Below are 16,464 nucleotides of genomic sequence, written 5' to 3' on the forward strand. Positions count from 1 at the left end.
ATGAATTTGTATAAATGCTTAATGTGTACAATCTGTTTGTGAATAATACGCTTGGTAAATTTAAAACAGATTGAATGAAATTATTGTATATACGAGTATGTATTTATTTTGCATACGTATATATCCTCTTTACATTAGTTACACGAATGATTCAGTATTAGTGCCACGTGGTCCATTGATATGTTATGCAGTGGCGATGTGTATAGAAACGAAAAATGTGAACATTATCTGTGTAGATATTAATAAATTATAACAATCATTTATGTGTTTTATTTATCGTATAATATTGTCAAATGTACATGCGAACCTTTGAAACAATCCTTATTTTTCATAATAACCTAGCAACCTAAGGATCGAGTGTAATGAATTAAATTTTAACCTTTCAATAAATATTCCCAACATAAAAATCGAGATATCCTTTTACAAATTATATTTATAAGATAGATAATTAGCTAAAATCTAAATTTACTACCACTAAAGCAAATTTAAAAAAATGTTTTGTAATGCATTTATTATTTTCCTTCCCTCTAACCAGTTAGAAAAAAGAACAAATCCAACCACTCGGTTGCACGCCCTTTTAATTATCTACCTTTTAGGATAGTCATTTGTTAACCTATTTGGGTCGTTGCAGCAGTTCTCCTGAATAATTAACATTAGTTCAGTCTTGTCAGTCATAATTCAGAGACGTAATTTCAATTTTTTTCAGGGGGGGGGGTCAAAAGTTGACCAGTCAATGGTCGAATTTTGCCAATTTAAAAGCGCAAAAAACAATTATCGCTTCTCAGAAAGTCAAAAATCTACATTAAAAATAGTTAAATCGTGTCGGTGCCGTTGCAGTGGGAACGCTTTTTTTACGTTGCACAACTGTCAAATTGAGTTTGATAGACATTTTAGAGAAGTATTTTAATTTCACTATCGATTATCAGTTAAATTATATTTTTGCTAGTATAAATATATTTCTACCGGTGAAAATGTATTTGGTTAATGTATTTTCACTAGTGAAAATATAACTTCACTGAAAAATACACATTCACTGTATCATTTATACAACGTATGACAATGTATTTATTACTACATATGGATTAGTTGAAAGCATTTATCCCAGAAAATATAAAAATTTAAATTTGAGAATAACATATTTTCGCAATGTATGGGAAATGTCGAACAAGACTCGAAGGACTCATATCCTTGTTGGGGTTTTGTGGAAAATAGCAATAGATAATTTTTCCTCATGTACAGTTATCTGATAAACCTTTTTGGACCATTTCTATTACAAATAAGTCGGTTGCATTATTTTGCAACAATACTTTTTTCGAGCTGAAATTAGAATATTAAGGAATTCCTGGTGTGGTAATATATTCAGACAACTTGTGTAACCTATATTGAACATATTGTCGAGGATTTTAAAAGTATTATTTATAATACTTTTATGTGAAAACTTTAATCTATCCGTTTTATTTTAATTTGAAATATTATAAGTTAAATATCAAAATTCATTGTGTTGCATAATCAATAAAATAGCAATTTAATTTATATCTTTAATTTACTAAGTAACCATTAATAGAAAATAATATTTTATTAGCAATGTTATAAAATGAAAATAAATTTCGCATTAACCAAATTCATAAATAAACAACGTCATTTGTTACTTTTGCATTATGCACACTGGCAACACATGCTGTCAGTCTGTCATGCGGCATGTCGATGTCAATGAGTGTGGAGCAGACAGCGAGCAGTTTTCCTGCCCGTGTGGCGGCTCTGGTCAGTCCGGGTGCCGAGCTGGTCTCCCGAAAGAACAACCTCAGCTTCGCCGACTTGCTGCAGCCGTTCTGTCGCATTAGTGCCGAGGGTATTTGAACCTTGGACATCCTACCCGTTTATTTATCCAATTACACACTTCATTTTATAACACTGCGCCTCGTTTATACTAATCGTTTTGATACAATTGTCCATTATAAAAACACATTCGGAGTGAACTAATGATTAATTCGATTTCAGGTCAAGTGAGAGATCCATCGGGAGGACAGTATACGGTGAAGAATTTTAAGATTTCAATATCGAACGTCAATAGTAGACCTCCGCAGCCGACGCTAGCAAGGAAATTCTTAAACGAATCCGTCAGCAAGAACTACAATGACAAAACAGTATCTAAAACGATCGGTATGAATACTCTCAATGTTCCTATTTCGTCTTAAAATTATGTTTAGGTTAAAGATGGTTCAAGTTTTCAGGAATTATGTAAGCAGGTGCAATACTCCCGCTCAGTGGCGTAGCCAGAATTTTGCCTTTAAAGAAAATTAATCAAGAAATTGTAAACAAAAACTAATTTAAATTCAATTATAAAATATTTTCACCAAATGAACAAATTTAATATAAAAATTACAAATTTAATCTTCACATTTTCAATACAAACACTTCTAATATACATTCAGCATTAAGGTTTATATCTCAAAAAATATTTAATAAAGTGAGCCCATTTAGACGATTTTCGAGCTTCGTATTTTTTAAATAAGTTTTCAACCTTCTTAAAGTATAAAAACTTCGTTCTCTTACTCAAACGTGCTGCTAAACGCACTCATAAAAATAGCCAATACGTAACCAGAAAATGTTGTCTCATATTCAAAAAGCTTTGAAAAGCCTTCTTGTAATTTTGTTACAAAAATGAAATTGACAAACTAACAAATTTCAAATGTCTTTTTTTCCATCAATTTTTTTAATTTTACAATTCACTAATTAATAATTTGTCGCTTTTTCCATCGAAGGTTGTTCTTATGATATATTTTCTAAATTATTTCAATGGCCTTTTTCAGTTGTTAAATGGAAATAATACTAATATTCCAAGTTTTTGGTTTCCTATGACAGCTTCTTCAGAACCAAAATTTTTTAAATCAATCGTCTGTGTGTAGGGTTGCCCCGGTTTCACATTTCCGAGATGACTTTTTTTTTAGAGCTTCATAATAATTATGGTAGGCCTATATGCGTGTGAAAAAAAGAGTGTGATTTTTGAACCCTCAAATACTGCCCTTGTTACGCCATTGCTCCCGCGGACTATCAAAATATTATTTATAAATAATTACAATAATAAAATTTTAGGTAAATTCAATATTGACATCCCAGCCGGAACTCCCTGGTTCGACGCATGGAGAGATACGTTCTTCCAAGTGCAATTCCCATCTGACCATGAGTTCACAAAACATTTCGTTGCTTGCTTATTGGTCGCCAGTGCCTCTGAAGCGAATCCTTTGGAAACGATGGCACATATGGTGCAACAATTGTCTCAAATGCAAAACATCACACCTCCAAAATTACCGAAATGGTTCAATAGCAACGTACTGAGATGCTACGTCCTATTGCATGACAATCTAGAAGGAAATGTTGAAAAGTACACATATTATATAATAATTTAACAGACTATAATTATAAGTAAAATGTTAATCATATTATTATTGTTTTAGAACTAAAAGATGTCTCGAGTCCTTAAAGCAGACGTATGGTGCCGGAAATTGCTTTTTTATACCAATGAACACTAGGAATCCTAACGAGAGTGATAATTGTGTTCTGCCGGATCCTTGGTCCAAATATTTAATAAGACGAGTAGAAGATAACGTATGTTTGAAGTTCTTTTAGTGTATAATCAAATGTATGTATTTTATTAATTTAATTATTATTTTTTTGTAAATAGGATAGCGGTTCCGATAAAGAAAGCCTACCGAGGACTCCATCGGATTCAGCCACATCATCGAGTACGCCCATATACATCGAAGAAGCCTCAAAACCAGAGATTTCTTCGCCGTCTGGTGATTCTACCGGCATGTGTGAATCTGCGACAGAAGCAAGCGAAAGTGGATCTGTCACAGTTCAAGTCCATCCGTTGAGTCCTTCTGAAGAAATGGAAACTGGAACAATTTTCGACTCTTCAAATAGCTTACAAGTAATTTTATCGCATTGTGTGGTACATTGTAATAAACAAAACTTATTGATTTAATGATGTTTTAGAACGATAACATGACAAATAGTATCGGTAGCGATACTGGTCTTATCAATCAGAACGTTTGGGATCAAACAAATTTGGGAGGAGTACACGGAGCTTGTTTATCGACGCAAGATATAGAAAATATCAGAACGTTTGTTCAAGACTTTGCATTGAAAGCTTTGATACCGTATTTTGAGAGGCAGATTAGTCAATTACAAGACGCTGTATGATTTTATTTATAGTTGAAACTATTTAGATCTAATCAGTATCATTATTTATATATTTTTATCTCGACAGGTATCGAATAAGAAGGGTGTTAGTAGATCAATATTTAATGCGACAAAACGATGGTTCGGTACTAACAAACCTGGTACTAACATGCCAGTCAACTCTGTGATGTAATTTGATTTTATAGATTTGATTTTATTACGATGTTGATTTATGATGTAAATATATGTGGTGTTTTGTAGATATACCGGAGATTGTGTGGAACTGCAGTTGAGAAGATTAGGCGATATTTGGTTCATGTTAGGTCAGTGGAACTTGGCTTTCCAGACATATCACACTGCTAAACGAGAATATAATAGTGATGGCGCTTGGTTATGCTATGCGGGAGCTTTAGAAATGGCCGCTTTGAGCGCTTTTATGGGTAACGAGTCTTCGCGGAAAACGTTCGAGTACATGGAAGAGAGTATAATGAAGTATATGAATGCTTGCAGGTGAGTTTTATACATATATCCTGCAATACAATTTCAATACCTCTTCAAACAATTAAATGTTTTTAATCATTTATTTCCATAGAATGCCTCAGTACGCCGTTAGAGCTACTTTGCTTTCCGTCCAATGTTTGTGTAACCGAGGAATGTATAGCGAAGCGGCTAGGCAATTGATCAGGATGACATCAGAAGATTGCGATTTAAGAAGCGCCGTGCTTTTGGAGCAGGCCGCTTTGTGTTTTTTGTGCGAGCCGGCACGAAAAGCACTTCCCAGAAAATACGCATTTCACATGGTCTTGGCCGGACATCGATATTCGAAAGCTGGTCAACGTAAACATTCTTTGAGATGTTATAAACATGCATATCAAGTAATTAAATTCATAAGTTATCATGTATTCGATTGGCTAAGACGTTTGAATGATTAATTATTTTTATAGATTTATTGCGACGGTGGCTGGCGTTTAGCTACCGATCACATAGAATTTGCCGTCGGTCGACTTGCCGGTCAAGTTAAAGCTTGGGAGGCCTCGGCAACGGCACTTTCATCCCTTCTGGCGCCTCGCTCTCTACAACCGCCATCTCAACAAGCTTCTTTCTTAAGAGAATATCTACACATAGTTCATGTGATTATACTTCATATAAATTAGGCCTCGCTTATAGTACCTAATAATTAATATTTATTACAGCAATGGGTCTTAAATGAACCTGACCATTCGAGTCTTCCTCAACTTCCTATACCGTTAATAGAGAACAACTTGACTGCCGTCTTATGTGGCGGAATCGCACCAGTAGTGACTCCGGGCAGATTGATAGCATCAGGAACTGCCTTGACTGCCATAGGTGCAATCGATAAGCCGTGGAATCAATTAGAAAAAATGCTTTTATACAAAGCTAAAGGAGCCGTGATGATATTCAAGCCAACTATTTCATTATTCAACAACACGTCAGACAATTCTTCAAATCCGATAGCTCCGCAAAACGGTATTATAATCATTCTTACATAATCACAAATATATATATCATAACGTGACTTATTCTTTTCAGAGTTAATTCAAATCTTAGTTCATTTCCAAAATTCTTTACAAATCGATGTAACCATCACCGACGTACAGCTACTTTGGCAGTTCAAATCGCAATCGTCCGCTTCAAACGAGTCGTTTTCTAATGAAGATTGTATCGTATCATCTTCAGAATACGATAAATCAGTCATGGCAACTCAAAAAGTGGCTTTAGTACAATTGCAAAGCGATAAAGTGACGCCGGTGGCTTTAAATATAACTCCGTTGCATCCGGGCGAATTGACGATTGTCGGGGTAGCTTATAAGTATGTCTCATTGCTATAATAAATTCTTAATACATTGTTAACATTTTATATGCTCTTTTAGGTTATGCAATCCGGTTTTAACTACCGACGAACCTACTGTCAATAATTTATCAGTGCTAGGCAAACAAGTATTCAAAATCAAAGGACCGAGATTGAAATCTTCGAAAGAGGGAGCCGGAGAGTCTCAATACGGTGTTGATAAGCGTTTGACAATTATAGTGGTGCCTCCATCTCCGTGTCTACAGGTAAATTATTTATCTTACAGTGACATTTATTATTATTAAGTTGTTTCATATGAATTGGCCAAAGCTTCATACTTTGAAAAAAAGAAATTCGTAGATTGCTACAAAATTCACACCGTTTCAAAAGTCCACTCGTACACTTGCTGGAGTAACAGACTACTACAGAGTAACAGACTACTCAAAAACATATGCAGCAGTCATTTTTGGCTACTGCTGAGCCTTTGCGTTGCATGCACCAAATAGAACACTGCCAACAATTTACATGACAATAGAGTGGTTTTTTTCGAACGGTATTTTAGCTTTAGTCTTCTTCAGGGTTAATGTCAAACATTCTTCATGTGAAACATAAAGAATATGTGACATCAACTATCTTTCATATTAATGTTATAATTTTTTTAAGGTATCATTCTCCGAGATTAACAATCAGTTGCTCTGCGGCGAATTGCAGAGAATTTCGGTTGAGTTCCGTAATGTCGGACGAATTCCTTTAAAGTCATTATATATGGGAACGTCTCATCCTCAGTTTGTATCACTCTCAACTGAAAGTGACAAGAGTTATAATCCATTTACACCGCTTTTAGAATCGATTTATGCAAAACCTCCACTTGTTCAAGGTATTATTAATTTCTGAAAATCGATCTATTGTGATACGTATAGTTTTATATTAAATTCTTATGATTATAGATGAAAGACAGTTGATGTTGGAGAGAGAAAAGAATGCCAGGAACAGACATTGTACTAAAATATTAGATTCGTTAGACGCCGGTCAAAGCTACTCCACCATTATATGGTTAAGAGCTCCAGAACAGACCGGCAATCATAAATTACACGCACTGTTCTATTATGAGAATAGTCAGATGGATTCTTTATTAAAACATAGATTATTAAGACACTCTTGGAATATAACTTTAAAGGTATGTTTTTATAGATCGACTTAATAATATTTTGATCAATTTTCAATATCAACAATTTGATTTACAGGATTCCATCCAAATGTCAGCCATTCCCCGACGTACTTTAAGATTAGATGATAACGATTCCAAATACAAAGAAGCTTTAAACTTGGCCGTTGAAGTCAGAAATTCGAATCAGATCCATCACGGTATATTGACATCTTTGGAAGTGCAACAAGTTTCACTGATCAGTCAGAGTTGGCGTTTGAAAAGCTTTGTGCCGATAAGTCAGGATGCGAAGATCCTAAGCAGTCAGGAGACATTGCATATGATATTTTGCGTCAAACGCGATTTTGTTCAGGACTCTAATAGAGACGTTCTCGTATCTGATTTGAATCTAAAGATGGACGATAATACGAGCGTAGTGTCGGTGAAAGAACGGCCATATTCGAGCTTTATTACTAATTCTTCGTCGATATTCGACGATGGTGATCTATCAAACGATTCGTCACTGGATAATAATTTAGACGACGAATCGATCAACTCCACTATTGTGACCAGATGGAGAGCTGATATTACGATCAACGGGGGTGCTCAAAGAGTGGCTGTCGGTCAGCACAGCGTAGTCTTAAATAGACTGAATGTTAAAGTATCTAGTCTTGCGAACGTCGAAGCGCCGGCTAAGCCGATGGGAGTTGATATATCTCCGAGTGTTGTTATGAGCACATCGGATGAGAGACTGCTGACTTTTTGCTTGGAACATCAGTTAGAAGTGACGCACGATTTCAAGCAGAAACATTTATGTTTGATCCCCGTCAAGATTCACATGGTGAATTGTTCTTCAAAGAAACTTATGGCCGTTTTGAACACATCTAGTTCTAAAGGGTAATATATTTTTAATATACCTAATTTATGTATGATATAAAAAATTCTACTTTTTCCAGGTTCGGTTGGGTCGGCATCGGCGGAAATAATTTAGGTGGCGTTCAAATTTACATAAGCTCCCTTGAGAGCGAAAGCGTCTCTCTCAAAATTGCTTGCACTTCTCCAGGAACGTACGCACTCGGAAACATCGTTCGTGTATCATGTAAAATTCAACAAGACGATGCATATAGTGAGCCGATTTTACAGAGTCACTTGACATCGTCGATGTTGATTGTTACCCAAAGTTAATTAAAAATATGTAGTGAATCGTAACGACTATAGTGCTAGTGATTATATTAATGAACGGTTTACATATTTCTTTTTTGTGATATAAATATTGTTCTATATGAAATTTTATTTTATGATTTATATAATATATATATGTGGCTGACAAGTCGATCTATTTATATTAATTATGAAATTGTTATCGTTTTTCTAATAGCATGTACATATTTTAATTTTAAAATAAAATAACGTATCTATTATTAATTTATATCTATTAACTTTTATATTATATTATAAAAGGTCTGCAAAAAATTGAATTTAAATTAAATGCAAAAATGTCTCTCTCTAAAAAATGTATTTTTGGGTGTGTTTGAGAAACTTAATAATATGCATGATTAGGTTAAACATGAAGTGTATAAAAAATTCTTCACACAATGCGTTCAAAAATAGAAGTTAGTTAAAATTATAATACATAATAGGAAGTAGATTAAAAATGTGCGATGGAGAGAGACCATTTTGTTTTTAAGCACCCATTGAAAAGATTATTATTTATAATTTATGAATATTTAATAATTATTCAACTTATATTTATTTATATAATGGTGGCACAAAAATCTTACCAAAACACTTAAAACTTCTCACAAAATAGTGCACCATTCTCATTTGGCAAATTTATTAATACAAAGAGCAGAATAATAACATTTCCATTATATTTTTGTTATTATTCTTTACTTATCTAATAGAAATGCAATAATTAACGCATTGTACTTGAACTTGTACAAATATGTATATATTTTTATAGTGAAACTTGTCGTGATTTGAACACGTGTGCAAAAAAAGAATGCAAGTTTTTAATATTTCTTTGTAATTATATTGGAATCTAAAATATACACGATTAGTAAGTACATTTCAATATACATCATATTATTATATATATTTACAATTAATACATAAAAAAACTAATGACCGTGAAGTTTATATATAAAGCAAATTATCTTATCTTCAAATCATATTTACTTATGTTGTTCATTTTCCACACATAGGTTCGATTACTATAATATATGATTATCATTTTTGATAATCATATAACTAGTGTAATAAAATAATATACATATTTAATATGTACATACATACATACTATATAAATATTATGATTTTTATTATAATAAAATTAATTATAAAATATTTGTATTTTTAATTGTTGTACTAAAATATTTAGGTATATAAAACATTGTATTAGATTGTAGGGATCAATACCGCATTTATTGCCCTGTGTGAAAGCCTAACTGAGATTTAAAATGTTATTTTACCTCTATCACTTTATTAAGCATTAAAGCTTATTTTAAAACAACAAATGGCTTATAACAATGAAATACAGATTTTGGAGACGACAATAGCTTCGTTGCCCATAATGAATTGAAAGTTCACGCGCGGTAACTTTGGCTTTAAACAATGAAAGACATTTTTCATATATCAAAAAGGTTTGGTGTCAATGGTTATACAATTCGTGGAGGACACTAGTTTTGCACAATAACCACAAACTTTCAAAAGTCATTACAGCATCTTTAAAATTCAACCTATCTGAAGCTCGCTTTCACTCTAATGGGGGTCAATATTTAGGAATGTGCTTCGGATGTAACACGATTTGTTTCCAATTATTCACATCTGCGATTCACTAAAATGAATCGGTTGATCTATATAAAAAGTTCACGTCAGAAGATCACATCAAGACGCCGACTCACTCAGCATTACGACCGACGCAAGCACACGGAATACAGCAAAGACTTGAAGAAATACCTGACTTGACGAACGATTGCCACTCGACACACCAGCAAAGACTCCGTCTTCCAAGAGCTATCATTTCAATTCTACTGCATACCGACAACTACAATTCTCTATTTATGTGGTTAATTTATATACTGTTTCCAGCTTTTCCGGCGTCTATCTATTCCCAAAGCCATATTTCATATTCACGAATTCTGAAACATTCATTATTGCAAGTTAATAAAATAAACAATAAATAATGCATATTTATTTCATAATCAATTGAGAATTCGTAAAATATTGCTGAATTAAATTACCATACTAGTTCAATGCTGAATTTCATTCAAATCATGAATATACATAGTGAAAATAATGTATATAAAAAATATACATAAAACCATATTCAGAAATTGTAATAATCGATTTATTAAGCTAATCAGAGAAGTCGAATATTTTTGCACTTTGTAAACGTTAACTAGCAAGTCGTCAATCACGTGTACTATATTTTATTATCCATATATGGAGAAGCCACTTTTTTATCTTCTCCGATACAATTGGTCAACAAAAAGTTTCAAGATCAAAATGAAATCGCGTGGTTGTTACGTGTGAGATAGTCTCATTCATTGATCTCCTTTAAATCGATTTCAATAATCATGCGATAATAGCGCAAAAAAAGTATAGAGAAATTTATGATTTAATCATTACATATGAAGCGATTTTGCTTGCGAATACTTTATAACAAGCTTATGTAACTAATTTAAGAGGAATACAATATTCATTCAATTAAGGCCATTTATTTTTTACATAATCTCGATCTAATGTATATGTATTCAGATTTGATTCGTGTGAAAACTATTATTATTGCTGTAGCAAACTTCAACAGTAAAGATTTAACCATATTGTAGACATTTCTAGGCGATTATAGATATATGATAGTAAAAATGTCAAGATAAAATTACTAGATTTGATCTGTTTAAAATATAATGAATGCTGATCTGAGTATCTGTAGGCGCATTCCAATGCATTATACACAGACCCATTGGCTTTTGATTTTGGCACCGATCATATCCTTTGTTTGTGTACTTTTTTGCAAAGTGCTATCAAACCGTTCTTTGATCAGCATAAAAAAAATCTTTGAAAATAACAAATAAAAATAAATTTGTTTAAAAAGTGTTTCGTTGCAACGACCACGTTGGGGGTCCCTGCGAATTCTTGCAATATTTTTCGTTGCACAGTAACGGAAAATTTAATACCATGTTTAAAAATCAATGATAAAAATACATTTGTTGGGATTTGGACTATTCTGGAAATTTATCAAGAATAGTTGTTTATATTTATATGTTTTATAATTAGTAATTCTCAACCTTTTTTTAATTGCATAATATAAACTATCGATACCAAATAACTTTGTATTCAAAATTTTAGCTATTATAGTAAATTTTAGCTATGTGTAGTATTGAATTCATTGAATTTTATAAAACATCAAACATCGGTCTAATTTGTAAAAAAAAACTTTATGTATATAAAGTTTTTTTTATATGTTTATATGCTACTGAATAATTCATTGGTTCATCATAAATATAAGAACATTTAAGGAGGTGAAATTACTTGCACAGAGCCTTGTATTTTTTTGCCTCTCTGTAATTCGGCCTTGAATTTATCCACAAATTTTAATGAGCGACGTACAAGTGGTAGTTCAAGAACTCTCTCGAGTATCGATGATCCATTCGTTAATGTAATAGATAGAGTAACACTTCAGTTAACTCAAGTTTAAATAAAAGTTAACTAATTATACCACATATATTTATATCGTATCCAATTAATTTTAAAAAACACTATATTTTATTATATAAAAAATAATCAACTTTTAAAATGCTTAATGATCCAATGCATTACATAAGAAATTTGTTTTAATTACTCCTATTTTGGTATTCTTTTTTTATCAATGAAACTAGTTCGTAGTTTTTCATATTTTAATTAAACATAAAATTGGCAGTACATTACTATCGATAATATCGTACATATTATATAATAATCGGTGTATACTTCAAAAACAAATCGTGAACAATTAAAACTTGAGCACTTTTACTTATAAAAATAATTAACCGAAGATTAGAATCTTTTTCAAGAAGTGCAAGAATTCTTGATTGTCTTGGGGTTTCACATTGTAGTTGCCGACGTTGTAGATTGGATTCTCGATTTCAGCGTCATTAGCTGGGGCACAATAGATGACTCCCAAGCACAAGAAGATGCACACAATCTAATGAAAATATATTGTATTATAATATTGTTTTAATAATAACGACATAAATTGTAAATATAATATTACTTACCAGTAAGAATTTCATTTTTTTCTATTTGTATTTAACTTCTGTTCTCAGAGGAAGCTGAACAAGAATACACATGATTCTTCACAGTTTTCCATATATATATACTATGCCCGTGTATGGTTGGGAATGAAATATTCGAGATTTATAGGTGGGGGAAGATACACAAACATGATATCTGCAATCCGACAAGAAAACGTGTTGACAGAAGTTCCAACGATATATTGAGCACTTAAATTTACATATGTGTTCAATACATATTTCAATGATACCGATGCGTGTTACAAAAATATTTATAAATGATTTTTTATTCAATTTTATAATATTTATCTAAACTAATCATCTCATAGACCAAATTCGAAAATATTTAGCAAAAGAAAACAATTTCTTATGCTACTGTAATATATTATTTATAGGATTGTCCATTTTTTATTTATTCTGAATAGATTATTACACATTTTAATTTAAAAAAAAAGTTAATCAACTTGACTTTAAAATATAAAATTTTAGTAATAATACTCGTAGAATATTTTGTATGTAATGTTTATTAAATGCAATAATTTATTTGCCACAAAAATAAATTTATATTTTTTTCAGTACTATCAAATAAATCTCTTCTTTTATGTATCTATGTTTATGAAAATTTATCTCAAATATAACTTTTCTGAAAAGTTTTCACATACATTCGTATAATTTATAACATTTTTCATATTAAAAAAAACTTTTAAAATATGTTTTAATTAGATTTACTAATTATGATAATAATGTATACATTGCATCGCTGAAATGATATTTCATCGATACGTTATAAATATTATTATGCCTTTGACTGTTCAATTTTTTTGTTATAGTTTTTTATGGCTACGTACAGTGGCGTAGCTATGGTGGGGCGGAGGAGGCGGGCCGCCCCGAGCGGCACTTGCTTGGGGGCGGCATATTCACGATGGAATCGTCTAGTGTGGTTCTTAACCCTGAATAAACTAAAATTTATGTAAATCTACAAATAGCAAGAGCTTAGCAATAATCAATTTATTATTTTAAGAAATTCTGATTTTATGACCCTGCAAAAAAATGTATGGGGGGGGGGGCAGCAATTTTAAGGATTGCCCCGGGCGGTATATAACGTAACATTACTATTATTAATATATTTATATACAGAGAAAAATACATTATAATAGACAAATAAGCTAAATATTGTTAATGCAAGGATTTCTCCAGTGGTATGTTTCATTAATGTTTTTTATAGAGAACTTCTTTAATTATATAAATCCAGATCTTGAAATTTATATTCATGTATGAATCAGATCGAAAAAATTGTGTTACATTTCACTTAAAATAATAGCGAGTCAATCATTTCCTTGAAGATTGACTTACTTTAAAACCAATGTCACTACGTTGAAGCACTGAGCAAATTGAAGATCATAGGTTAAAATTTCACACATACGTTTCTTTCGGGTCTGGGTGATCGGAATTAATGATGTTATCAAGATCATCTATAATAAATATCGATGTGATTAACAAATATATAGCTATGATTGTAGAGTGCTATCTGAAGTATTAGTACGATGTACATAAATAAATAATATAAAAGATTCTCATAGATAAAATTAGATATAGCAAATATTTATAATTATGTGAAGTACAGGAACAACCTTTTAATTTTACGTCATCTGCCTCTAGTGCCTATTAAACAAAGCCCAGTGCCTAACGTTCATTCATCGTTTGTCTTACGTGATCATTACGTTGTGTTTAACCTCAATTATGTTTTTAAGGTATTTCTTCGGCGGTTGACGGAAACTTCAAGAGGCAGTTAAATCTGCCAATGTGTGCATAAGCTCTCGTGAATAAAGCAACTACTAAAACACGCACGTGTTTTTTTGTGTGATAAAGCAATAATCTGATGGACGGTTTACTAGAAGCAAAATTACAAAGATCATTATCTAATTAATTAGCTAGCAAATAACTTTGTTTGTTTATATAATGAACATATATTTTCGTGAAGAACATTTCATTCATAATTTCAAGGATAAAAAAATTTCAAGCGTGATTGATGATGCATTTTTTTTAATAATGTAAATATACAAATTACCCATTTTTTATATCGTTTATGATATATTGGATAATTTACTTAAGAGTAGGTACAGTAGACTTAAAAAAATAGTCCATATAATCATGATCAAAATACATCTGAATTTGATATTATAATTATTAGGAATTGGATATTATTAATATCAAACACACAATCTAAAATTAAACGATAATTACAACGCTCATCAATTATTCATAATCATTTCGAGAGGTTCGAGATCACTCGAAAGTTATTTAAAACTTCAACTACCAAGGCCTTAGCTTTCTAAGCACCTAAATCTATCATTTAACGGATGTCCGCATCTTTGAAAGGTGTGCAAAATATATTTGTTTATTTACAGATTGAAAATATTGCAATTTTGAGAATTATTGGATTTGTTGAAAATATGCCTTTTTTATTATATGAACATTTCTGATATATTCTTAAGAATATCTGATAAATGTATGTATAAATGAGATATACATACATATGTATTATCTTATGTATAGGAATGTTGTTTTTCAGTATGTAAAAATAATTTTAAAATATATAACGATGAAGATACTCGAATGTTTACAATTAGTTTGAGAGACCGGTTAAGTGAGTTTATTTGGAAAAAAAGAGATAATTTTTTCACAAAGGACAAAAAACGGTATCGACAATGATTTTGTAACAAGGACGAGGACGAAAGTGTAGACAAAAACGGTAAAAATTGCCAGGTCATGGAAAGAAAATAATAAAGGTGTCCTTGCATGATCACTTTCCAGTTAGTCTTGAGTCTTGACTAATGTTTTCTAACATAAATATGCTTATAACTCTCACCCTTAACTGCTAAATATAAATGATCGATGAAGCTTTCGAAAATGTAAAATTAATCTGGACTTTCATTTAATAATCAATGATTTATTTGTACCGTTTTATTAATTTTATAAGAAAAGCCGCAAAATCTCTTGAACATGATAAAAAAATCGTTTTAATAAGAGAGGTTTTTTTGGAATTTAATTATATATTTTTTTTTTTAGTTTTTAGTTTTATATGTTTTCTGAATAATTGACATATATTTAATTATGTAAATTATGCAGCAATTATGCAACATATTTGACAATTCCTCTTTCTAACAATATTTATTTTGGTCATTTTATTATTATTTGTCACAAAGCACTTTTTATCCATCGCTTCTTCTCGTTACAGATTTTTTTGTATTAATATTATTTAAGCGCATTTACACAAATGCGCTTTTTATAAACAAACCATTGAGAAAAATTGTCACACTTAAAAACCCAGGCGTAAACAATGTCTGTCAGAGACTTGAACCCATCAACATTAATAATTATGACTTCTAAAACCATTTGTAACAGCTGTACATATGCAATGTATTGTGAATAGTATCGCCAAAAAAATAACATTGTTTACAATAAAATTGTCGAAGTAAAAATTTTCTAGTACACAATACAATATAAAAAAATAGAGAACTAACAAGAATTTCTAAGTTTTCAAAATTACAAAAGTTTTTAACTTTTGTAATTTACTATTTTTTTATTTGCCATCGCAGTGGATATGCTCGGTTATCTATCGTTACAATAAGTGAGAATCGAATGAAGCATATCTAAAGCAAATTTTGACCAATAGGAGAGCGCAAAAAATAACTACCCCTTCTCAGAAGTCAAAAATTCACGTCAAAAGCAATAAAATCTAGCTGTCGCCATCGCAGTGGGAACGCTCGGCGCTCACTAACTGCGACTAATGCAACTAATAACTTAGAAAAATCTAAGGGGGCAAATGCCAGCAGTTGCCTTTCCTTTAAATGACGTCGCTAAATTAGAGACCCACATTTGTTTACGATTAATAAATATATTATGGAGTTTGGTTGCTTCCCAGACACCACTGGTTGCTATCTTAATTATTGCATTTTTATTAAAATAAATTATCCAGTAAAGATAATTACATTATTAGACAAATTCATACACATGAACACATCCAAAGCTTATATTAATTGTATAATAATATT

The 16,464-nt window shown here is 31.4% G+C and overlaps 1 protein-coding gene and 1 long non-coding RNA gene across 2 annotated transcripts; one reads left to right on the plus strand and one right to left on the minus strand.

Moving 5' to 3' along the window:
* Nucleotides 1-1,673: 1,673 nt before the first annotated feature.
* Nucleotides 1,674-8,561, plus strand: l(3)76BDm (trafficking protein particle complex subunit 8 homolog l(3)76BDm). The gene is made up of 17 exons (XM_088190533.1): nucleotides 1,674-1,849; nucleotides 1,999-2,160; nucleotides 3,094-3,382; nucleotides 3,456-3,606; nucleotides 3,683-3,931; nucleotides 3,997-4,197; nucleotides 4,271-4,371; nucleotides 4,444-4,692; nucleotides 4,775-5,057; nucleotides 5,127-5,312; nucleotides 5,376-5,670; nucleotides 5,734-6,013; nucleotides 6,075-6,258; nucleotides 6,656-6,869; nucleotides 6,940-7,169; nucleotides 7,237-8,033; nucleotides 8,093-8,561. Exons 1-17 carry the CDS (start codon nucleotides 1,699-1,701, stop codon nucleotides 8,319-8,321), a joined length of 4,251 nt encoding a protein of 1,416 aa, XP_088046659.1. The 5' UTR covers nucleotides 1,674-1,698; the 3' UTR covers nucleotides 8,322-8,561.
* A 3,459-nt stretch (nucleotides 8,562-12,020) lies between these two features.
* On the minus strand, nucleotides 12,021-16,321 carry LOC148232927 (uncharacterized). Its single transcript, XR_015810473.1, has 2 exons — nucleotides 12,395-16,321; nucleotides 12,021-12,321 (listed from the first exon to the last, which is right to left on the minus strand). It is a non-coding gene; the product is annotated as an uncharacterized LOC148232927 (long non-coding RNA).
* Between the last annotated feature and the right edge of the window lie 143 nt (nucleotides 16,322-16,464).

This window comes from Plectrocnemia conspersa, unplaced genomic scaffold (assembly GCF_051122295.1).
Source record: "Plectrocnemia conspersa isolate PC_06_02 unplaced genomic scaffold, ASM5112229v1 ptg000008l, whole genome shotgun sequence".
NCBI lineage: Eukaryota > Metazoa > Arthropoda > Insecta > Trichoptera > Polycentropodidae > Plectrocnemia > Plectrocnemia conspersa.